Below are 25,142 nucleotides of genomic sequence, written 5' to 3' on the forward strand. Positions count from 1 at the left end.
AAAGGCTGGCGATAAAAACTTCATTAAGCACGGAAAGAGGGTGTGGCTCCAAGGGAAGGGGTAATATACACATTAAACCACAAGGGTCTCTAAGAAGGATCCTAGTGTGACAAAAGAATTCTCCACGCCCTACTCCGCCCCCCCCATCTCAGTTCCACTCCATCTAACGATTATCAATATTGCCCACTTTTTGGAGACGATCGAGTCCCCCGGGATCAAAGAGCTGGAGCGGGAAGGTGGGGAAGAACTGGCGGGGGTGGGGGAGTCGGCGCTTGCTTTTAACCCCTCGGGAGGGGCGGGGCGTCCCGGAGCCCCGCCCCCTCCCCGCCCCAGCCTCGAGACAATGAGATCCCAGCCCCGCGCTGCGCTAGCAATGGCGAAGTCGGCGCCGCGCCCCCCGCCCAGCCGCGGCCGCTTTCGGGGGTGACGGAGCCCAGCCGGGACCCCTCTCCTCCGCCTCCCCTGCTCCCCGCTCCCGCCGGGGAAAGCGCGCGGGCTGTGATCGCCTGCCTGCCCGCCCCCCATCCCGAGGCGAGAGAGCGGCGGCGCCCTCCCGCTTCCCCCCACCCCATACATTCTCCGGCGAGGAGGCGCCTGGTGGATGGAAGCGCCCCGCGAGAGGTGAGAGGGGCACGGGAGGGCCGGGGTGGTTTCTTTTTGGGTGGGTGGGGGGCGCTGGCTGAGCTAGGACGCCTGGGTTCCTTAGGCGAAGGGGATCTAGCAGGCTGGATGTCAAAAGAAGGGTCTCTGGGATGGACTTCTAGGTCCCACCCCTTCCACGGGGTCTGATAGCATAGGTCATAGCAGGGGTGGTGGTGTCTATTCCCAATTTTGTTTGGCTTTTTAGGGGGGGTCTAGGACCAAGGTGGGAGGGAATCGGGACGCCTGGGTCCTTTGGACAGTTTGGGGGCTCTGGGGTGCGCAGCTAGCAGGAGGTTAGAGCAAGGGGGCTTGGGAGGAGGAGTGGGGTCAATCGGACCCACGGTCGGCGGTGGGGAGGGGAGGGGGGGCTGACTTGCTGTTCTTGGATTTCCACCTCCTGGGAGATGGGTGTACAAGTCAGGCCAGCAGAACAAGGGGAAGCCGAGGCTCCTCTGGGTGGGAGAGGCTCGTGGGGGTGTGCCTTTTTTGGGTGGGTGGGTGGAGATCGAAAGCCAAGAGTCCTGGTTTCTGCTGGTCCGGGACTGGGACTGCAGGTGGCGGCACACGGAGGATTGGAGCCGGTTCCTGGAGGAGCAGGCGTCTGAGCGTGCTGGGAAGGGGGAAGCAGGAACAGGGGTCTTTTGGGAAAACACAGGTATGGTTCGTACCTGGTTGGAGAAGAGTGCCAGACAGGGCACAGCACAACCAAATCCACCTGTTTAATGAGAGAGGCATGGGGCGAATTCCAGAGGGGCTTCAGCTGCGTTAGTGAAACCCAGGAGTCCTGGCTTTTGCCCGCCAGGTCCTCCCAGCCTCCTCCAGATGTTTTCCTTTGGCCTTCTGCCAGCTTCTTCCCCAGACTTTGTGACACTTAAAAAAACAACAACAACTGAGAGTTTCTTGTTGACCAGGATTCCTGGGTTCCTTTTTCGGCAGGAGTGCAACATTTGCCAAGAAAACTTTTTAAAAGTTGCGGGGCGTTGCAGAGTTGCTGATATCGCTGTGTTCTGGGGTCGTGGGGAGAAGGAAAGAAGTGTGGAGTTGCGCATGGTGCTTGATTTCCCAAAAAAACACATGCATGCAGTAGGTTGGGTTAGGCTGTGGCGATGCAGTGATGCACTGCCAACGCACCCTGGATTTTCTGCTGAGAGTGGGCTTTGCCAGCCAGCCTGGTGCCCTCTGACCCCCCCCCCCCACGAGGTCATCAGCTGGGTGGAGACTGGGATAGAAGGTTCTGAGCTAGCTTGGTGGGGAGAGGCTGTGGCTCAGTGGAAGGAAAATGTGCTCCCCATCCAGGTTCAATTCCTGGGAAGACTCCCGTCTAACATCCTGCTAGCCAGAACGGGTGGCACATAAGAATATAGGAAGCTGCCCTGTATTTCATCCGACTATTGGTCCATCTAGCTCCATACAGTCTACACTGACTGGCAGCGGCCCTCCCAGGTTCCAGCAGGGCTCTCTCCCATCTCCTACCTGGAGATGTCTGGGATTGAACCTGGGACCTTCTGCTTGAAAGGCAGATTCTCTGCCTCTGAGCCACAGCCCTGCCCTGGCCCTTCCTAGCACTGAACTTGGCTGTCAATGGTATACGACGCTTCCGATGCTCCTTCCTGAATCTTTCTCTCTGGGGTCCTGTTGGTACCAGGGTGAGCTTCCTCACCTTAATGGTGTTCTTCATCATAGCAGCTGCTGAAGCTAGGAGTAAAGAGGCTGAACGCTTGTGTTTCATGGGCTCTTGTTTTCTCCTTGTTATTTACTGAAATATTTGGCACAGTAGGAATGTATTGATCTCAGCGGGTAAAAAGTTTGTAGCTTGTCAAATTGATTTTCCAAATAATATATGGATACTGGGCTTTTTTGTATTCTGCTTATTTGTGAAGGCTGCTACTCTGTACCTACTTACCTGGGGGCATGGTTGTACACAGGGGGCGGGCATGCAAGGGAGCAGTGCCCGTCCTGTCGGTGAAGTGTGACCCCGGCTCTCAGCTTCCTTAAATAAAAGTTTCCAGCATTTTTAGAACCTGTGATAGGAGACAAAATGGATAGACACTCTTCTGGTTTTTTTGTGTGAAAAAATTGCCTGCTCCTCCTTCATTTTGCCCCCTGGAAAAATTTAGCATCTCCCACCCTGGGAAAAAGTCGTGTGGTGCCCTTGACTGTGGGTTAGTTCCACTTGCATCAGTGGGGCTTACTGTTTAGAAGGCATGTATGGGACATGGGTGGCGCTGTGGGTTAAACCACAGAGCCTAAGACTTGCCAATCAGAAGGTCGGCGGTTCAGATCCCTGCGACGGGGTGAGCTCCTGTTGCTCAGTCCCTGCTCCTGCCAACCTAGCAGTTCGAAAGCACATCAAAGTGCAAGTAGATAAATAGGTACTGCTCTGGCAGGAAGGTAAATGGCGTTTCCGTGTGCTGCTCTGGTTCGCCAGAAGCGGCTTAGTCATGCTGGCCACATGACCCGGAAGCTGTATGCCGGCTCCCTCAGCCAGTAAAGCGAGATGAGCACCGCAACCCCAGAGTCGGCCACGACTGGACCTAATGGTCAGGGGTCCCTTTACCTTTTTTATAGGGTTGCCCTGTTAATTATGACAATATTGTTAGAAACTCAAATATACAAGCTAGGCGCCAAAACTTGAATGTCTCGTTGCCATTTTTAGGCAAGATGGCTCTGAAGTCTTTTTTTTCAAATGATGGGCTGACTGTGATTGATTAAGCATCCGGCTAGTTCAGATGACAACCTTGAAGCTAGGTTAAGAACTTTGAGAATTTAAAGAAGAAAAGTCGCTTGATCCAGGGACAATCCACATATTTATTGACCTGTTCTGACCTCTTTTTCTCCTGCTCAGGCCGCACAGAAAAAGCAATTTGGTTCCGGAAATTCATTTCGATTGTGCAGATAAAATGTAACTGATAGAATTCTACAGGGTGTAGGATTAGTGTGTTGAAAACAGTGCAGGTTCAAGGATCCCCAGATGCTGGGGACGTCAGGTGGTTGAAAGCCAAGTGAAATATATTTGGGAAGAGAAATTTCTTCACATGTCAGTGTTAGAGCAAGCATGGGGAATCCTGTGGCTGATGTTGCCTCATGTGGCCAGGAACATGTCTCAGTGGCTTTGGGCCAGCCACTCACTTGCTCTCTCAGCCCTAGCCTGCCCTACAGGGCTGTTGTGATGTTGAAGTGAGAGGTGAGGGGGAAACCTATTATACCGTATCTTTCGCTCCATAAGACTCACTTTTCTCCTCCTAAAAAGTAAGGGGAAATGTCTGTGCGTCTTATGGAGCAAATGCGTGGTCCCTGCAGCTGAATTGCCCAGGGGCAAAAAGCAGGGGGTGTTGAAACAAAGCCGCTGATCAGCTGATCAGCAAGCGATCGGGAGGGGAGATAAGGGACTCTAGTGATAAAGGAGGCTGCCTGGGAGGGGGGAGGTAAAAGCACATGGATCCTCAGGATTTTTGCATTGGGTCACCCCAAATTCACCATCAGATCACATAGCATGTCTGTGGCCACAGCATGAACCACAAAAATCATACATCCACTGTTTCGTTCAGAATATTTTTTTTCTTGTTTTCCTCCTCTAAAAATTAGGCGCGTCTTAGGGTCAGGTGAGTCTTATGGAGTGAAAAATACGGCACGTTGCCTTGAGCTCCTTGGAGGAAAAGCAAGAGACAATTGCTGTAAGCAAATACATAACTTGGTTTGGGCTCAGTTGTGTCTTTGAATCCAATTTACAGAGTTGGGTCTAGACTCGGGTGAAGCCCTGACAGGTGTGTTGGGCAGAAAACATTCCTAGCTAGAGGTGCCTCTGTGCGTTCATTTGTGGATATACAATTAAAGCCTGCCAACTTTGCTCTTGAAGTTTCCTCCCTAGGCTTCCCAAGATTTTTAAACAGTTTTTGGGCAATGGGTGGGGCAGTTCTCGAGGCCAGCTGTGGAGTTGACTGTACTCAAGAGTTCAAGAGGCAGAGGAGGAGTGCAGCAAGTCCCGAGTTTATTACTTGTGTTCCCACATCATCAATTCCTTTCCCTTCCTCCTGGCCAGAACCAAATCAAACCAATAAAAGGAATCCGCTGGATCGGGATCAGCCTTTTCTTTGGAGAGAGGAAGGAATTGGGGCGCAGGTATGTCACGGCCAGCTCCGGTTCTGGTCTTAGACAGCAGAGAAAATAATGAATTAGCAGGTCAGGAGGCAAAATGGGGAGGGAAGGAACCGCTGCTGAAACGTGTTCTTTAAGGAAGTGGCGAATACATATTTCTTTTCTTGACAAGGCTTATATTCCGCCCAGAGGCCCTTTCCTGGTTTTTCTCGCTCTGTGTTGCATTTTTGCTGTTCGTTCTCTGATTGCTTCTGTGCTTTATGATTCCTATTGGGGAAAGGGCGTGTTGATATGTGCGTCCAGGGAGACTGGCTTTGAGCTGCTTGGCTGTTGGTTAGCAAAACTGCTTCTTGATAAACTTGGGTGTATGTGTGTGTGTGTGTCACACACTGAGACGGAGAATGTAGAGTCCACCTCAGGGACAAGTCATTCCAGCTGGCTCGTGCCGGGAATCTCTGTGGGCTTGAAGGTTTTGACAGGGGATGTGCGCAGGAAGCGCAAGTGAGCTTTTTCACGGCTCCCACTCAAGACGATCTCTCTTTTTCTTGCCGGATTTTTTTGCCCACCCGAATTTGCCCTCTGTCCAAGCCTTCTGCAGTTCTGCTCACCCTGGCGAGTCTGCCGCTGACTTCTGGCGAGTGTGACGGGAAGAGGGCCTTTCTCCCGACTTGGAAGGTGGGCCAGGATCCTTCTGGCCATTGTGTAGCGCTCTCTGTCACCCCTCAGCTTCACATTTGGGAGGAAAGAGCGGGTGTTGTCTGGTAGCTGTGTGGAAAGGGTAGAGCAGGGATGTGGAGCCTGTGGCCTTGCAGATGGCATTGGCCTACAACTTCCATCCAGAAAAGCTATTCACCACGTGGCTCCTGGACCCTGGGATACGGGTGCAAAAACAGAATGGCTAGTCACCTTTTTTCTCATTACAGCAGCACTTTCTATTCATTTTTTCGAAATGCATGAACTATGACACTATTGGCATCAGTGACACGTTGTTAATATCACATTTTTAATAGCAATTCTTAATTGGGCGCCGCAAATGTAAATGGGGCTCAGCCCCTGCCGTTGTGGCCAAAAACAATAACAATAATTTGTGTATGTAATATGTGTTATGTAACGTACCGACGTACCTTGGAAGCCAAATGGAATCCATTCCAGAAGTCCGTTCGACTTGAAAAACATTTGACTTCCAAGGCACAGCTTCTGATTGGCTGCAGGAGCTTCCTGCAGCCAATCGGAAGCCGCAGAAGCCCCACCAGACATTCGGCTTTCAAAAGAACGTTTGAAAACTGGAGCACTCACTCACGGGTTTTGATCGTTCAGGAGCCAGAACGTTCGACTCTCAAGGTGTTTGGGAGCCGAAGTATGACTGTATTGTGCTAGATTTGAACTTGAATCTTGAATCTCGGTTACCATACGCGGCGCCTAGACTTCTCAAATTGCTTGCAGTCAGACGATTCCCAGTCGCAAAATGCACCTGGCTCCCTGCTGATTTTGAATGCTGCTCCCATCACTCTCAACCGTTGACCAACATGGGGGGGGGGGGGACGCACCATGTCCTCATCCCTGCTGTAGGACCTTGGCCACGCAGGGCCCAACTAGGGGGAATGGCTTTGTAGCTCAGCGGTGGAGCATTTACATGAGGAAGCTCCCAGGTTCAGTTCCCAGCGTCTACAGGAGAGAGTGCTACCTAGGGGCGTAGCATGGGTTGTCAGCACACGGGGCAAGGCAAGTAATTTGCACCCCCTAACCCGTGGATTTGCGCCCCCTAACCCGTGGATTTGCGCCCCCTAACCCTAACCCCCAGATGTTGCGCCCGGTGCGGCCGGCCCCCCCTGCACCCCCCACGCTACGCCACTGGTGCTACCCATAACTCTGGGGCTCTGCTGCCAGTCAGTCTAGACAATACTGAGTTTGGTAAGCCAATTGCGTAATTGTAAGATCTTAAAAAGCAGAGACATCACCTTGCCAGCAAAGGTCCGTAAAGTTAAAGCTATGGTTTTCCCAGTAGTGATGTATGGAAGTGAGAGCTGGACCATAAAGAAGGCTGATCGCCGAAGAATTGATGCTTTTGAATTCTGGTGCTGGAGGAGACTCTTGAGAGTCCCATGGACTGCAAGAAGGTCAAACCTATCAATTCTGAAGGAAATCAGCCCTGAGTGCTCACTGGAAGGACAGGTCGTGAAGCTGAGGCTCCAAAACTTTGGCCACCTCATGAGAAGACTCCCTGGAAAAGACCCTGATGTTGGGAAAGCTGGAGGGCACAAGGAGAAGGGGACGACAGAGGACGAGATGGTTGGACAGTGTTCTCGAAGCTACCAGCATGAGTTTGACCAAACTGCAGGAGGCAGTGGAAGACAGGAGTGCCTGGTGTGCTCTGGTCCATGGGGTCACGAAGAGTCGGACATGACTAAATGACTAAACAACAACAAGACCATTTCCTACGCCTTTTCCCCTAGCCCATGTCAACCTTTTTTGAACAAAATCTCCATGTGGAATGTGCTGCATTTGGTGCAGGTTCTTGAAGGGGCAAGAGAGCCCAGCTGACTAGCTGCCCCACGTTTCCTTTTCTTGAGAAAAGCAGGGGGTGGGATGGGTTGCCCAGGGAGGAGGGGGCTGGGGGGAAAAAAAGTGACTTCAGTACAGTGGTATCTCTGAAGTTGAACAGAATGCGTTCCGGAACTCCGTTCAACTTCCAAAACCAAGATGCGGCTTCCGATTGGCTGCAGGAAGCTTCTGCAGCCAATCGGAAGCCACATCAGACGTTCGTGTTCCAAAGAACGTTCGTAAACCGGAGCACTCACTTCCGGGTTTGCGGCGTTCGGGAGCCAAAATGTCTGAGTACCAAGGCGTTCGCAAACCAAGGTATGACTGTATTTTGTTTGGCCAGCAAGGCGAGACTGAGATTGAAGACCCTTTCCATCTCGTCTTACCACATCAGGAAAAAGAGAGGGAGGGGGGCTGAACATCTGTTTTGCTGCCGACCCTTTGGAGTGGCATGTCACCTTGGGCATTTGGCTGTTAGGACTCCCAGTCGCGCCAGCAACCAAATTTGGACTCCAGTCCAGCCCCTGCCCTCAGGTAATGTGGGAAATAAGTTCTATTCAACATATGTCTGAGTAAACATAGTTTTGGTGGTTCTTTCAGTTTGGCTTTTCTTGCATCCAAACAGAATGCCAGTTTATATTACTCCAGATTTATTGCTCTTGCTAGAACAGTGCCTACATTTTTATCCTGCCTTTCTTCCAGGGAGCTCAATGCAAGGAGCATAGCTTTTGCCACCTCTGGTTTTAGCACCAAACCTCTTGGGTGTGTTAATGGCTCAATGACATCCGGGGAGCTTCCAAAATGAGCAGCGATTTGACCCTGGAATATCCCTGGGCCTAGTCTGGCACTCGCATCACTGTGACACACAGCCTCTCAGGCATATTGTATTATTTTTCAGGAACTGTAACATGAGACCTGCTTAATTTTTGATCCACATGCCGCCGCCCTGCTGCTTTTTGTGTGTAGAGTTAACAAACACCAAGAGGGCACGGCTGCTGCGTGGCAGGAGGGAATCTTGACAGATTCAGCTTGCCCACATCTATACATTTACAGCTCTGCCTTAAGAATCATGGCTACTCCCAAAGAATCCTGGGAGCTGTAGTTTATGAAGGATGCTCCGGGTTGTTCAGAAAACCCTATTCCTCACCCAGAGCTGCAATTCCCAGAGTTCCCTGGGAAGAGGGATTGGACTGTTAAACCACTCTGGGAATTGTGGCTCTGTGAGGGGAACAGAGGTCTCCTCACAAGTCTCAGCTCCCTTGACAAAGTACAGCTCCCAGAATTCTTTGGAGGAAGCCATGGCAGTTTAAGGTGGTATTATAGTGTTTTAAATATGCGGTGTGAATGTGGCCCTGCTCAATTTATTTCTATGCCATCCAAACTCTGTTTAAATATCTCCAGTGAAGGAGAGTCTGGTCTTGCCATCAGAATGTTCTTCCCAGCGTTTAGTTGGAGCTGTCATTTGACTCTTGTCAGTTTATGCAACAGAAAAGTACTGGAAAGGCGTAGATGAGTGCAGAGCAACTGCTTTGCATCCAGAAGGCGTCAGTGCTTGGCTTCCAGCATCTCCTGATAGGGCAGGGAAAAGACTCCCTGTCTGAAACTCTGGTGAGCCGCTCCCTTCATAACAGAAGACCCTGGTGGACTGAGCCAGGCTTGGCAGCTTCCTGCAAACATCACAGATGTCATCAAAAGCAGTACGGAGGAATCATCAAAAGGACTGGACTTGCTTCTCAACAATGGTCCGAATAACTGCGCAGGCACAGCATGGAAACCTCCTTGAGGGATACCCAGAAACTAAATGCCTGAATCTCTGCTGGAAGAGTGTCCCAGCAACCCCAAAGGCCTGCTTTCTGGTTGCTTGCTCACAGGAAAGAGATTCTCCCTTTGGCAAGGGAGAAAACGACTGTATTTTTCGCTCTATAACACGCACCCGACCATAACACGCACATAGTTTTTAGAGGAGGAAAACAAGAAAAAAAATATTCTAAACGAAACAGTGGATGTATGATTTTTGTGGTTCATGCTGTGGCCACAGACATGTGATCTGACGGTGAGTTTGGGGTAGCCCAATGCAAAAATCCTGAGAATCCATGTGGATCCATGCTTTGTAACCCCGTTTTAAGTGGGGAGGGAAGGAAAAGCACTCAAGGGACAAGGAACAGGCATGGGGTGGGTGGAGAAGGATGCTGTTAATAATGCAGAAGAGGGGTATAAGAGGAGAAGGCTCCTCTCCTCTCCCGCTTTGCTCCTTTAAAGTAAGCAGGCTCTGCTTCTCTCCCTCCTCCCCGGCTCGCTGAAAAACTTTGCTGCTATTTAGCCAGCTGAGTGAGGAGAAGAGAGGGACAGAGAGCCTGCTTGCTTTAAAGGAGCCAACCGGACAGGAGCCGCTTACACTCGTGTAAGCGGCTCCTCTCCTGCTTTGCTCCTTTAAAGCAAGCAGGCTCTCTGTCCCTCTCTCCTCCCCCCCACTCAGTGGCTCTTCTCCCGCTTTGCTGTTTCAAAGCGAGCCACGGAGGAGGGAAGGAAGGGGAACCATGGATCCTCTGCTCACGACTGCAGCAGATTCCCCCGCCATCCGTAGGCATTCGCTCCATAACACGCACAGACATTTCCCCTTACTTTCTAGGAGGAAAAAAGTGAGTGTTATGGTGCAAAAAATACGGTATTTCCTGTGTCTGCTGCACAAATATTCCCCTAGAGCAGTTGCCCCAAGGAGCCTGGAGAGTTCGTTTTGCTTTTACTTGCGGGGTTTGGGCGTGTGGTGGCTGAGGAGAAGGCAGAGGCCCTCGAGACCACCTTCTGGGTATCTCTGCTGCTTGCAAATCCCATTGTTTTCCTTTCCCTCTGCCTCTCTCTTGTCTTTTCTCTCCCCCCCCCCTTTATCCCTCCGACATGAATTTAAACAGAAACATGTGTTGCATTTTTTCCGCCTTAGCGCATCCTGGCTGCTCCCCTTGGCTTGCAAGGCCTTCCCCTGTGGGGTCCTGGTTTCCTTTGGCTAAACACCCCCGGCTGCAAGACTGGCCTCCATTAGTGACCCTCGCTGACCTCGGCTGGCGACTTCGCTGTCCTAGCCTGTGAGGAGCAAAGTGTCTCTCTCTGTGTGTGTGTATATGTGGGGATTTCTGGGTGAGGCAGGGGGTTCCTCACCCCCCTCTTTTCCTGCTGAGAACCGCTACTTGGCCAAAACAACCCTAGCAACAAAGGAAGCGCTGTTTCTTGCTGCATTTTGACCGGAATGAGCCGCCCGAGATAAGGGTTGTGTTAACATCGGGAGGCCGGCTCGCTCAGAGTCTGCTTCCTCCCATCTCCAATCTCTTAAGATTAACAGCAAACGGGCCTCTGGTCCATAACCGCCATCTGTGCATCGGGGTTCACGGGAAGGTGGGGCCGAAATTAAGAAGGATGGAAAACTTGGGAGGACCAAACAGGGCTGTGGAATGCCAAAGCAATAACATGGAGCGCATTACTTCCGGGTTTCGCTGCTTGTGCATGCGTAGACGGTCAAAATGATGTCACGCGCATGCGCGGAAGCGGCGAATCGCGACCCACCCACGCACGGACGCAGGTTGCGTTCGCTTCAGGATGTGAACGGGGCTCCAGAACGGATCCCGTTCGCATCCAGAGCTACTACTGTACTGGTAATAATAGTTGTATTTTTAGTAAAAAAAAATGCTACTATTATTACTTCTACAAGCAGGACCTGTAACAAAACGTTGCAGGTTAGAGTGGCCCCTCTCAGAATACTCTGTTCAGTTCCTCGTTTCCTCCTGATTTTCTGTCCCCCACCCGCCAAACCATCAATTGATATTCTGTAGCTTATGTTCCCCCCCAACTCCTTTCTCCCCCCGCTTTTTGCGGGGGGGGGGTTTACATTTGCAAACCCTGGGTTTTATTTATTGGTTCTTTCAAAGCATTTGTATCCTACTCTTCATATTGCACGTGGTTTGCATATGAATAAAAGCAGAACAGAATAGTACCTCTTGCTGATACCTCTTGTGCATGGATGGCTATGACACTCACCGCTGAACATCAGAAAGGGAGGTTATTATTTATGACATCTCCATTCGAAAGCCTCCTTGAATTTCCTTCTGCCTTAGAAAGGTAGGACAGAAGTGCTCCAATAAATACTGTAATTACAGGAAAACCTATGCATTCTTACTCAGAGGCAAGTTCCGCTGAGTGTATGTAGGATTGTAGCATCTCCTCCACTTATGTAAATACAGTGGTACCTCGGGTTACAGACGCTTCAGGTTACAGACTCCGCTAAACCAGAAATAGTACCTCAGGTTAATAACTTTACCTCAGGATGAGAACAGAAATTGTGCGGCGGCAGCGGGAGGCCCCATTAGCTAAAGTGGTACCTCCGGTTAAGAACATTTTCAGGTTAAGAACGGACCTCCAGAATGAATTAAGTTCTTAACCCGAGGTACCATTGTATATAGTTGGGTTGCCATGTTGGGTCACCATAGAATCATAGAATCATAGAGTTGGAAGAGACCACAAGGGCCATCGAGTCCAACCCCCTGCCAAGCAGGAAACACCATCAGAGCACTCCTGACATATGGTTGTCAAGCCTCTGCTTAAAGACCTCCAAAGAAGGAGACTCCACCACACTCCTTGGCAGCAAATTCCACTGTCAAACAGCTCTTACTGTCAGGAAGTTCTTCCTAATGTTTAGGTGGAATCTTCTTTCTTGTAGTTTGGATCCATTGCTCCGTGTCCGCTTCTCTGGAGCAGCAGAAAACAACTTTTCTCCCTCCTCTATATGACATCCTTTTATATATTTGAACATGGCTATCATATCACCCCTTAACCTCCTCTTCTCCAGGCTAAACATGCCCAGCTCCCTTAGCCGTTCCTCATAAGGCATCGTTTCCAGGCCTTTGACCATTTGGGTTGCCCTCCTCTGGACACGTTCCAGTTTGTCAGTGTCCTTCTTGAACTGTGGTGCCCAGAACTGGACACAGTACTCCAGGTGAGGTCTGACCAGAGCAGAATACAGTGGCACTATTACTTCCCTTGATCTAGATGCTATACTCCTTTTGATGCACCATGAAGTGGGGCAGGAATTGGGACATGATGAGGAGTGGAGTTCAGGCAGATGAGGCAGGGTGTCGCTGCCTTGAAGAAATATGTGTGACATCAGCTTAATCCCTGCCGAGCCAGCTATTAATTTTTTATTTTCTAGTGCAGAAATGGAAATTCCTTTTCGGAGAGCACCATGTTGTGCTTCTGTTTTGGAAAACAGCTGGAACTTCTTCTTTTTTCCATTTTTGGGCAAGTAACATTCTTGCTGCTGTAGTAGCATACATGAATAAATTTCTATATAAATTAGGTAGTTCTGTCCCTATAATTCCCAAAAAGAAGGCTTTTGATTTTTTAAATGAAAGTTATTGTGTTTTTCCATGTATAAGACTACATTTTTTCCTAAATTTTTGAAGTTTAAAATAAGGGGTGGTCTTATACGTGGGAAAACAGCCTTTACCAAAGGTGTCATGGGCTTGGAAGACACTCGAACTCAGGACGCAAGGGAGAAAAGTGCTAAGAGGAAGGCACGCTTGGCAAATCCACACTGTGATCAACTCCCACCCGGAAACCAATGTCCCCACTGTGGAAGGAAGTGTGGATCCAGAATTGGCCTCCACAGTCACCTATGAACTCATTGTTAAAACCGTGTTTATGGAAGACAATCTTACTCGGCTATGAGTGATCGCCAAAGAAGTACATAGTGCATTTTCTTAATTTTGAGTTCCCCAAAATAGGGGGCTGTTATACACAGGGGCATCTTACACACGGAAAAATATGGTATTTTAAACACCCTTTTCAATTCATTATATATCATTCCCCAGTAAGCTTTAACCTTACTACAAGATCACCACATACAGTAAAAAAGAACCTTCTCTCTCTTCTTTTCGGAGAACGCCATGTTGTGCTTCTGTTTTGGAAAACAGCTGGAAATTCACCATGGAACCCGAGCAGATCTGTAAGCAAGGATTACTAGACTCTCTAGATGATGGGACTTCTGCAAAGGGAGGAAACCGACCAGCTATGTTTTTGGGAGTGGGGGGGAGGCCATCTGTGAATAAAAGTGTTAAGACACCTCGAGGGAGAATGTAAGACGAGCTCTGTCTTGAGAAGCAATGGAGTGTGCCTCTGGGGCAGGGGTCAGCAACCTTTTTCAGCCATGGTCCACTGTCCCTCAGGCCTTTTGGGGGGCCGGACTATATTTTGAAAAAAATAATAATGAACGAATTCCTATGCCCCACAAATATCCCAGAGATGCATTTTAAATAAAAGCATACATTCTACTCATGTAAAAGCACGCTGATTCCCGGACCGTCCGCGGACCGGATTGAGAAGGCGATTGGGCTGCATCCGGCCCACGGGCCTTAGGTTGCCTATCCCTGCTCTGGGGGCTGAAGTTAAACCACCCTGTTTAGCAGCACCGAGAGTGATCTTCCCCGGGGTGCGAGAAATGGAGGTGAAACATAGTCATTGTGGCTAGTAGTAGCCATTAGTGGCCTTGTCCTCCTGCTGACGGTGCTTCTGTTTCTAGAGAATTCATTTGTTTCCGTGTTCTTCATCGGTTCTGGGTTATTTAAAAATACGGTTGTTTTTTGTTGATTTTTTAAAAAATACTGGTAATTTTATTAATTTTCAATTACAATAATCCAATACAGTGGTACCTTGGGTTAAGAACTTAATTCGTTCCGGAGGTCCTTTTTTAACCTGAAACTGTTCTTAACCTGAAGCACCACTTTAGCTAATGGAGCCTCCTGCTGCCACCGCACGATTTCTGTTCTCATCCTGAAGCAAAGTTCTTAATCCGAGGTACTATTTCTGGGTTAGTGGAGTCTGTAACCTGAAGCGTCTGTAACCTGAAGCGTCTGTAACCTGAAGCGTCTGTAACCTGAGGTACCACTGTATGTGCCATGTTATATTCACACCAAATAGCAATACCAATTCAAATACAAATCAGTTACATATGTTTCAACAATTTTCTTGCACGCTTCTACCATCTATATAAAAGAGAGAGATGCAAACACATAGACCCTCGTTTTTTATAAGTTGGTTTTATAAATAGGTGGGGAGCTGGCTTATCGCAGCTCACGTCAGCCACTACACCTGACCAGGCGGTTGCCTAGGATGCTTCCATCCAGAATGGGCCAATTAAGAGTCCTGCCATATGAGTCCTGCTTTTCCCTCTGGAGGCTGGTTGTTTGTGTTTGTCACCTGCACCTATATCCCTGTCCCCCTTATTAATAATGGCAGAAGGCTGGGCTGGAATAGCACCTGCCAGGGAGGCAGGCTTTTTATAGAAATATTTTTATTTTTATTTATAGGCGGTGTGCAGAAGGGGAGTAGATAAATTCCAAATAGAGTGGTGCCTCGGGTTACAGACGCTTCAGGTTACAGACTCCGCTGACCCAGAAATAGTACCTCAGGTTAAGAACTTTACCTCAGGATGAGAACAGAAATCCCCTATACCCCCCACTCTGCTTCATCCATGTGTGATCCCAATATTTTTTATTTTACTTCTTCCATCTTGTTGTGTTGCTGTAATTTAATAATTATTCAGTTGACTCTTTTATTATTTCCTTGCTTACCCCTGCATGTTTTACACATTATCTATTAATATTCCAGTTCTGGAACCATATTTTTTCATGTATTCCTTCACTCCATCCCACTCTTTAACTATTCCCTGATTTGAATGGCCTCTAATGATTGCCATCAATTTTGCCATTTCCACAAACTCGGAGCTTGCTTTGCTCCATCTTCCATGGGACAGCCCTTGAGATAGGATAGCCATTGTCAACTGTCTCCTCTCAGTCTCCTTTCCCAGGCAAAACATTCCCAGCTCCTTCAACTGCTCCTCATAAGCCCTGGTTTTCAGACTCTTGTATCATCTTGGTTGCCCTCCTCTGCACACTCTTGTTGATGGGTCACAGGTTTCCACTAGATCCCAAAAGCCCATAGTCCGCTCACCCCTAATATAGAAGACTAGAGAAGATGTGGAACTGAAAGCTGTGTGTGTGGGGGGGTGTTCTTGCCCCCCCCCCAGTGCTTTGTATACCATTTGGGAATTGAACAATTGAGGATTTCTGATGCGTTGGACCACTTTGGAAAGAAAACGAGGAAACTCTGAAATCCAGGGTGGGTGGTAAAGGTAAAGGGACCCCTGACCATTAGGTCCAGTCGTGACCGACTCTGGGGTTGCACCACTCTTCTCACTTTATTGGCTGAGGGAGCCAGCGTACAGCTTCTGGGTCATGTGGCCAGCATGACTAAGCCGCTTCTGGTGAACCAGAGCAGCGCATGAAAACGCCGTTTACCTTCCCGCCAGAGTGGTACCTATTTATCTACTTGCACTTTGACGTGCTTTCAAACTGCTAGGTTGGCAGGAGCTGGGATCAAGCAACAGGAGCTCACCCCGTTGTGGGGATTTGAACCTCCGACCTTCTGATCAGCAAGTCCTAGGCTCTGTGGTTTAACCCACAGCACCACCCGCATCCCTAGGGTAGGTGGATAAAAACTCAATTGATGGGATTTGGAGGCACGCATAACACACAGGAATGGATGGGTCAGTCTGTTTCGGGTCCACCCTATTTCTGCAACAGTTTGCAAATGTCAGTATGGAAAATCTGCAGGGGTAGAAGTGTCTTTAAATATTTTCGCTCAAAACACCTTTCTAAACAGATTTGATCCTAAAACACACATTTGGGTAACATGCCGGTATGTGCTGCAAAAGTCGGAGACGTGCAAAATCCAAAGGTTAGCAGCATTCCAATCTGGACTGTGGATCAGGTCAGTTTGTACTGGAATTTGCAAAGATCAGGCCCCTCATGCTCTGAACTTTGCAAACCAAACTGGAGCGACTCACGTTAACATTCCGTGCCTGGCCTCAGACTCTGTGCTAACGCCGCCCGGGTCTTTGCAATCTGAGAAATGAGTGGAACTGGTGCCGATTTGGGTCGTTTGCATAAATTGCAGCAAAGAGCTCTGCAGGCCACTGAAGTGGTGCCCCCTTGACCTATGGATATTTCTGCTCCGCCCCAGAGATGTCGTCTGGCAGCATCTGTGTACTTGGAACCATATTCCCGCAAGCCTTGTGCATGTCAAAATGTACGCTTTGGTTTTGTGTGTGTGTGCTCTAAAGAATGCTGAAGAGTTCCAGATGTTGGGCTTTTCAGTGCTCAGCTCGTGACTGATTTGTGCAATGAGCAACAACAACAGCCCAGCAGCCAGTCCCAAACGCAGGACATTGATTTGCTGATTGGCTTCCTTTTGGAAGCAATTATCTAATCAGCTTGGTGATGAGTGGAATCTATTATTGTCCTCTGGCGCTATTGATTGGCCTTTGGAAGACTGTTTGAAACCTCCCAGAAAGTCGGGAGCTGGTGGAACCTTAGAACCTTTGATCTGGGACCTACTTACACACACACACACACACGCACGCACACACACACACACACACACTCCAATAGAAGGGCGGAGGGGGATGCAACCCTTAACTAGATTCCTAGCTTCATTTTCTGCACAGTCAGGAATGGGGCAATGGACACATTCCCCCCCTGTCTTTGGGGAAGCCTGGGGTAATAGGTACCCCCTTCATCCCCTTTCTGTGGGGTGACAGCTGCTTCTTTAGTGGTAGTCAAAGTGTGTGTGCACACACACATGCAAGTGTCTCTGTTATATTCATAGCCCACCATTATCCCTTGGGTTCAGAGTGTCCCACAGCAATGTCATTAAACTCACATTTATCAATGCTGCCTAAAGGATCACAAGATAAGGGGGGAGGGTTTGAAGGACAATGCTTTGGCCTGCAGAAGGTTATAGGTTGATCCCAAGCACCTCAAACAGTGGGCCATTGATATAGAATTGACTATTGTTGTTGTTTAGTCGTGTCCGACTCTTCGTGACCCCATGGACCAGAGCACGCCAGGTACTCCTGTCTTCCACTGCCTCCCACAGTTTGGTCAAACTCACGCTGGTAGCTTTGAGAACACTGTCCAACCATCTTGTCCTCTGTCGTCTCCTTCTTCTTGTGCCCTCCATCTTTCCCAGCATCAGGGTCTTTTCCAGGGAGTCTTCTCTTCTCATGAGGTGGCCAAAGTATTGGAGCCTCAGCTTCAGGATCTGTCCTTCCAGTGAGCACTCAGGGCTGATTTCCTTCAGAATGGAGAAGTTTGATCTCCATGGGACTCTCAAGAGTCTCCTCCAGCACCATAATTCAAAACCAGCAATTCTTCAGCAATCAGCCTTCTTTATGGTCCAGCTCTCACTTCCATACATCGCTACTGGGAAAACCATAGCTTTAACTATATGGACCTTTGTTGGCAAGGTGATGTCTCTGCTTTTTAAGAATTAACCATAGGTAAAAGACCCCTGGATGGTTAAGTTCAGTCAAATCCAACTATGAGGTGCAGCGCTTATCTTGCTTTTCAGGCCAAGGGAGTCAGTGTTTGTCCGCAGGCAGTTTTCTGGGTCATGTGGCCGGCATGACTAAACCGCTTCTGGTGCAATGGGACTCTGTGAAGGAAGCCAGAGCGCATAGAAATGCTGTTTACCTTCCCGCTACAGTGGTACCTATTTATCTACTTGCACTTTGACATGCTTTCGAACTGCTAGGTTGGCAGGAGCTGGGACAGAGCAATGGGAGCCCACCCCGTCATGAGGATTCGAACTGCCGACCTTCTGATTGGCAAGCCCAAGAGGTTCAGTGGTTTAAACCACAGCACCACCGCGTGCCCTAAGAATAGACTAGTAATAGCAGGCTAGAAGGGCCAGGGGTCTGTCTCTGCATACGAGAGGCTCCCTCCGTATTGGCATTCTGCTGGCTTTTGAAGAGACACCTGTTTACGCTCGCACTCCCTGGATCTCTTGATCTGAACCTCCTGTTTTAATTGCTGTGTTGTTTTTAACGGGACTGTCTTATTAAACAGGCAGCCCTGTTTAGGGAAGCTTTTAATGTTTAATAGGCTATTGTATTTTAATATTCTGTAGGAAGCCGCCCAGAGTGGCTGGGGAAACCCAGCCAAATGGGCGGGCTACAAATAATGAAGAATTATTATTATTATTATTATTATTATTATTATTATTATTATATCACAATGTTTGGCTGGCGATACATAGTGATGTTGAAAAGCTGATATCGCCCAACCCTACTCCCAACCTTTGCCCCCCCCACCATATCACATGCTGACGCCTGTTTGGCGGCCATCTTACACCTTCAGAAACAGTATCCTACCATTTCCTGGGAAATACTGTTAACTGGACCCAACTGCTCATTCTAGAGTGACAGGGGCACTTGAGTCATGGAGAGCTGGGTATATACCCTGCTCCTCCCCTAAGAAAGCTCAGGGCATGGAGAGATCCCCCTTTATCATTGCAACACCCCTATGAGGTGGGTAGGCCCGAGACGACATGACAGGTTTGGTGAGCTTTGTGACCGAGCAGGTATTTGAACCCAGAACTTCCTGGCTTCCTGACATGCTGACTCTCAGTGCAGTGGTTCGTGTGTTGGACTAGGACTTGGGAGACCAAGGTTCGATTCCCCACTGGGCCAGAAAGCTCACTGAGTGACCCCGGGCCAGTCACTGCCTCTCAGTTTAACCTACTTCACAGGGTTGTTGTGGAGATTCAGTGAGGAACGATATGAATGCAACAACAAAAATCCAAGCTCTGTTTCTTCTGGGCCTGAAGTGGTTCTCCCTCGTTCTCAACAGCTGACCGGGGCAATTCATTGTATTGCCCCTCAGACTTGAGCGAGAGGGGCAGCTTGCCGGCCAGCCAGCTCAATGGTTCATCCCTCTGTTCCTCCCTTCCAGACCATGGCCAGCGTCTCCTCCTTTGGCAAGTATACGCACGCCATTGTCCGCTGCATCCCTTCCTCCTTCGGCACGGCAGAGACGGCGGCAGACGCGTCCGATGGCGGGGCTGAGCCTGTGGACCTGGCCAAGGCCCACCGGCAGTACGGCGTCTACACCGGCATCTTGCGCCAGAAGCTAGGGCTGCAGGTCATTGAGCTGGCTGCGGACGAGGGCCTCCCCTGCTCCACGCTGGTGGGGGACCTGGCCGTGATACAGGGAGACACCGCGCTGCTCACGCGGCCATGGGTGCCGTCACGGCGGGACGAGGTAAGCTGTTCGATTCGTTTGTGTTGAATCACCTTGCAAATAAACCTGCTGAGGCTGCCAGTAATCTTGCGAGCTACGCTTTTTATTTGCCGGGAGCTATTTTTCTCCTGGGACGCGGGTGGCACTGTGGGTTAAACCACAGAGCCTAGGACTTGCCGATCAGAAGGTTGGCGGTTCAAATCCCCGCTACGGGGTGAGCTCCCGTTGTTCGGTCCCTTCTCCTGCCAACCTAGCAGTTTGAAAGCACGTCAAAGTGCAAGTAGATAAATAGGTACCACTCCGGCGGGAAGGTAAACAGCGTTTCCGTGCACTGCTCTGGTTCGCCAGATGCGGCTTAGTCATGCTGGCCACATGACCCGGAAGCTGTACGCCCGCTCCCTCGGCCTGTAAAGTGAAATGAGCGCCGCAACCCCAGAGTCGGTCACAACTGGACCTAATGATCAGGGGTCCCTTTACCTTTACCTATTTTTCTCCCACTCCCCTCAAAATGTCCTCACCTGGTTGTCCGGATGCAGTTTTGAAGCACCCTAGGAAATGGCTATTTACTAACTTGGCAGTGAGCGTTTACAGTGGACGCTCGGGTTGTGAACATGATCCGTGTGGGATGCACGTTCGCAACCCGCAGCAGTGGCAACCCACATCTGCGCATGTGCAGGTTGCGATTCGGCACTTCTGTGCATGCACAAAGGGTGATTTAGCGCTTCTGCGCATGCGCGACCACCGAAACCCAGAAGTAACCCGTTCCAGTACTTCCGGGTTTTGGTGGTCCGTAACCCGAAAAAGCGCAACCTAAAGCGTCTGTAACCCAGAGTATGACTGTACTAACCTTTAGGCCTCTGATGCCCGAGTTTAAACACAGTCCTTGTGCCAGATTGCTACGGTTTTTGTTTTTTTTTTAATTTTAATGGGCCATTATTGAGGGTGTGACAAAGTCACAGGACTAAGTCGGGAGCATTCTCCAAGTTTGTCATAGCATGCTTCTGTGAGGCTGCAAACGGCTGACTTAAATACATTTGCCAGCCTCATCTGTGGGTGAGTCTTGCTCTTGAGTAAACATGCACAGCATTGCGCTGTTAAGGTTCCAATCCTATCCTAGTAGATTTGATGCCTTTGAAAGGGTGGGGGCGGGGGAGAGCAGCCGGTCGCCAGCTAGCTGTTAGTTAAATCCTGTCAATCGCAGGTCCCATCTGTTCCTCTGTAGGAACCTCTGGGACTAATCCCACCCGTGTCCCCGGAGTGCTGAGGCAAGCCGCCTGGCCGGTTGCCTCAGCAGTTGGCATCGTGCCTCCTTCCCACCCGCCCGGCCACCCGCCATTCTCATGACCCACCTCCCTGCTCCAGTGCAGTGTGCCGAATATAGAATTGTGTGTCCGTACACACTCCACCCAAGCCCTGAAGAATATTTGGCACCTCTTAAAGGGTCCACATTTTCTTGCCTCTCTCTGCTAATTACTGCCAGACAGAAGTTGATTCATTCTGTCTCTCTTGTGTTTTTCTTCTTATGCTTTTAGTTAAAATAAATATAAGTGTTTTGGGGCACCTTCACCAACGAACTCCCTGTCTAACTGTTGCTTCCGTGCCATATGCTGCCATCTTTATTTTGTTTCTGTTTTTTTAAAACAACAACAACAACCTCCTAGCAACTCATTTGCTGTGTCTCTGAGCATGCATGGAATGCCTTCCCCACCCCCCACCTCTCAGTGGAATGGAGTTGGCCTTTTGAAACCCTTTGAAAAGGGCTTCAGAGCATTTACAGAATGCCTTTCTGCAGCTTAAATAAAAGGAACGTGAAAAGTACTGAGTTTCCCTTGGAGCAAGCTTAAAAAAGGCTCTTGTGCAAGTTGGAAATTATCGAAGCAAAGGCACCACAATAGAGCCAGTTGGCTGACCACTCTGTACACACATTATCATGTTGACACAGTGCTGGCTTGGCCCAAGACATTTTGCTGCCCGAGGCAATTTAGCAAATGGCTTCTCTTCTTTCTCCCCCTCTCCCCTCATGCCCTGTCCATCAAATCGAGGTGCAAAGTAGTCAGGGAGTTATTTTGTCAGGGAGTCCTATAAGCACCTCTGGGAGTCAAAATGCAATAATTAAAAATGATATCTACCCTTTCATGACACCCCAAACCAGCTGCCAGAGTTAATAATAATAATTTATTAGTTATACCCCACCCATCTGGCTGGGTTTCCACAGCCACTCTGGGCGGCTTCCAAAAGAATCTTAAAATACAATAGTCTATTAAACATTAAAAGCTTCCCTAAACAGGGCTGCCTTCAGATGTCTTCTAAAAGTATGGTAGTTCTTTTTCTCTTTGACATCTGGTGGGAGGGCGTTCCACAGGGCGGGTGCCACTACTGAGAAGGCCCTCTGCCTGGTTCCCTGCAACCTCACTTCTCTTAGCAAGGGAACCGCCAGAAGGCCCTCGGCGCTGGACCTCAGTGTCTGGGCAGAACGATGGGGGTGGAGACCTCCTTCAGGTATACTGGACCAAGGCTGTTTAGGGCTTCAAAGGTCAGCACCAACACTTAGCCACCTCCCTCTGCCTAATGGTAGGGACGGCACCTAACATGTGCCTTTTACTTTTTGTACGTAAAGAAGGAGGTTCATGTTGGTAGATGTAATGCTGGGGAGCCCAGTCAATGTTTTATGTGTGCTCCAGTTCACTGGGTCTTCCCGTTCAGGGGTTGCGCAAAGCTTTAGAGGCCAGCTCCTGGGGTACTTGAGGAGATAGATTTTGGTGGGCTTTTCCTATGCTTAGTATTTGTTTGAGTTTGTTCTAAGTGTAGTGTTTTGGTCACCTCCTTTGTACAAAGGGTACATCTTACAGCGGTGGGATCCTGTGTAAACCTGGCAAAATAGGCACGCATGCAGTAATAGTGTGCTGGGCCCAGGGGTAACCCGTGAAACGCAGTCCAGACTCTGAAGGTTCCACTAGGAGTCAGTCCGACAGGGCCAAGGCAGGACATGAGGCAGGAAACCAGGCAAGGACGGGTACAGGATCTCAGGCATACAGCAATGTTGCTCCCGCAACCTGGGGCGGGGTCTGACAGCCTTTTATCTTTGTCGGGGTAATGGCCGGTCCTGATCCCCCGGCGACTCACCTCCCTGTTTTGCCCGAAGGCGAGCACTCCTCCTGCGAGTACTCAGGTCTCTCCTTCCCTCAGACCTGAGTCTCTGCAGCTGGGGAGACGTCGGTGGGTTACTAGACCCAGAGGCCACCTCAGCCTCCCCTGACCCAAGTGGAGCAGCTGTAAGCGATGGCCCAGCTGAAGGCAACGAGGTAATCCCCGCATCTGGAGCCAGGGCAGGCTCAGGCCCCTGACTCGGCCCAGCTGGTGCTTGTTGCAGACTGGGACTCTTCAGGATCAGGCCCCAGACTTGGTTCAGATGATGCCTGAGGCAAAGGACTGAGACTCCCCTGGTTCCGAGTCCTAGGCCATCACACATAGAATCATAGAATTGTAGAGGGACCCCAAGGGTCATCTAGTCCAACCCTCTGCAATGCAGGAATCTCAGCTAAAGCATCTAGGACAGTCATTGCATATCGGTGTAAGATGCTGCTTTTTGCATTAAGCAGCCCTCAGTCTGGGGTGCTGATGGTTAACCCTTTGTTTCTGAAGTTGTTATTATTATTATTATTATTTCACATTTATTTGTCACACTCAATAAAATGTCTCAAAGTGACTTAAAATGATAAAAAACAGGCATAGCTTAAAACATCAAAGAGAATAAAGCAACGTTATTTAAAGGCTCGCTCTGCAGTTTTTTATAAAAAGTACACATCCTTCTATTAATTCCCTTTGTTCTCTCTTTTTTAAAAGCTACCAGTAATGTGTGAACTATGGCATGGAGAGTGAAAAATGTAAATAGACTGTCGAGCTAAGAACGAGAATGCGGAAGTATCCTGAGGTTATAAGAGTGTGTAAAATAGGAGGAAGTCCAAAGCAAAGACTCATAATTTGATGAAAGGGAAATCTTTGCTGTGGTCAAAACCCAATAGTACATCCCATTGCTGACTTCAATTAATTAAATTGAAATCTTGGTCTGTGTGTGAGAGAGAGGCCTGTGAATCATCTGTGAAATAAGCCTGGCCCAGAAGTGTCTGTGGAATGAAAATGAAACAAAAGGTCATGCAGATTTTCTGGGGCCGCTCTGGCCCTCGGAGTCCCCACACTCCCCTTATATAACCAGGGCTTGAATTAAACTCTGCTATAAACCCGCGTGCCAGATCACAGTTTGGGCTTTCTGGCAATTCTTGTCCTGAGAATATCTGCCTGTCTGGAATTCTATGCAGAATTGTGTTCTTATATAGCGAAGAGGACCCCTATCAGTCAGAAAATATTTCCACGCCATCTTGGAAAAGGAAAAGGAGAAGCAGAGGAAATCAGTACGCTTCTCTGTCCTTTTTACCTTTTTCAAGAAGCTGTTTGGCACCTGCTCTAGCTTGGGGAAAACTTTTCCAGCCCAAGGGTGGGTCAGTCTCCGCGGGTCGCCTGCCAGCGGTGGGGAGGATGAAAGGCAAAAGCAGGCCAAGCCATGGATGCGAATTTTATGTCGTGCAGTCGGCTACATTCCAGATGTTCAGAAGCCTGTGGTTCTACACACATCTGCGCTCTCCCCTTTACATCCTTCATCCGGTACTGAGTTGAATAGGATCCAGAATGCAGCTGTCTGATTGGTCCTAGAACAATAGGATTCAGAATGCAGCAGTCTGATTGGTCCACAGGAGCCACCCAATCCAGCTCCAGGTGGAAGTGAATCCACAATCTGATTGGCCTACAGGTGATTGGCCAATCACGTGGGGCCCATTGTGTAAATAATGTATATAAAGCAGACATTCTGGGGGAACTTCCTTTCCTCCTTACCACTATGAGTTGAATAAAGAGCATGAAATCCACTCTCGACTCCAAGTATATTTCAAAGATGTATTCTAACCAGCCCCCCACCCAATTTTACTGGAAGAGGATATGGAGTGGGGCTTGTAGGGAGATGGTGGTCCTAAGGGACAGAGAGAAGAGACCGTAAGGCCACATTTGGGTTCTGTGGTTCCCCCACCCCATCTCTACTTGCTGACTTTGCCTGCTTGGGCAGCATCAATTGCCTGACGTTGGACTGCCTGCGGGGTTGAGCTAGATGACCCTCTGGGTCCCTTCCAATGCTAGGATGCAAACTGATTGCATGTGGCTTCCTCAAAGAGAGCTGCAACAGCCAGGTGTGTTTGTGTGTGTGATTTTTATTAAATTTTCTGTTTTACAATTTAGAATATTCATTTAAACAACCTTAAAATGTCAGTGACTTCCTTTCTTCTCTTTCCATGGTTCATTCATAGATCCCTGCATATTTTACATAAACGAAACCATTCAGTGTTCCATTATTACATCCATCAAAACTTATTTACGCTGTTGAATTTATCTTAATGCTGCCAACGTTTTCAAGTGTACACAGTTTCCCCCCATATATTCAATAAACATTTTCCAGTCTTCTTTGAACGTATGTTCTTCTTGTTCTCTTATTCTATACATTAGGTCCGCAAGCTGTGTATATTCCATCAGTTTAAGTTGCTATTCTTCTTTAGTTGGGACCTCGCTCGTTTTCCATTTTGGGGCTAACGAAACACGGGCTGCAGTAGTGGCATACATAAATAACCCTTTTTTGACACCTAGGAATTTCCATCTGAATTATCCCCAACAAAAAGGACTCTGGTTTTGTTGTTGTTGTTG

General features: G+C 49.0%; 1 protein-coding gene across 6 annotated transcripts in view; it reads left to right on the forward strand.

The window, feature by feature from the left end:
• Nucleotides 1-349: 349 nt before the first annotated feature.
• Nucleotides 350-25,142, forward strand: part of DDAH2 (DDAH family member 2, ADMA-independent) — a 34,502-nt gene continuing 9,709 nt past the window's right edge. The window contains exons 1-2 of one of the 6 annotated variants that reach the window (XM_080993087.1): nt 350-621; nt 19,113-19,421. In XM_080993087.1, coding sequence (XP_080849213.1) covers nt 19,116-19,421 — 306 coding nt within the window. In that variant the 5' untranslated portion in view covers nt 350-621; nt 19,113-19,115. The other 5 variants (XM_080993084.1, XM_080993082.1, XM_080993085.1 and 2 more) reach the window with 5 other exon arrangements.

This window comes from Podarcis pityusensis (genome assembly GCF_964106645.2).
Source record: "Podarcis pityusensis genome assembly, chromosome: 2".
NCBI classification, from domain to species: Eukaryota; Metazoa; Chordata; class Lepidosauria; order Squamata; family Lacertidae; genus Podarcis; species Podarcis pityusensis.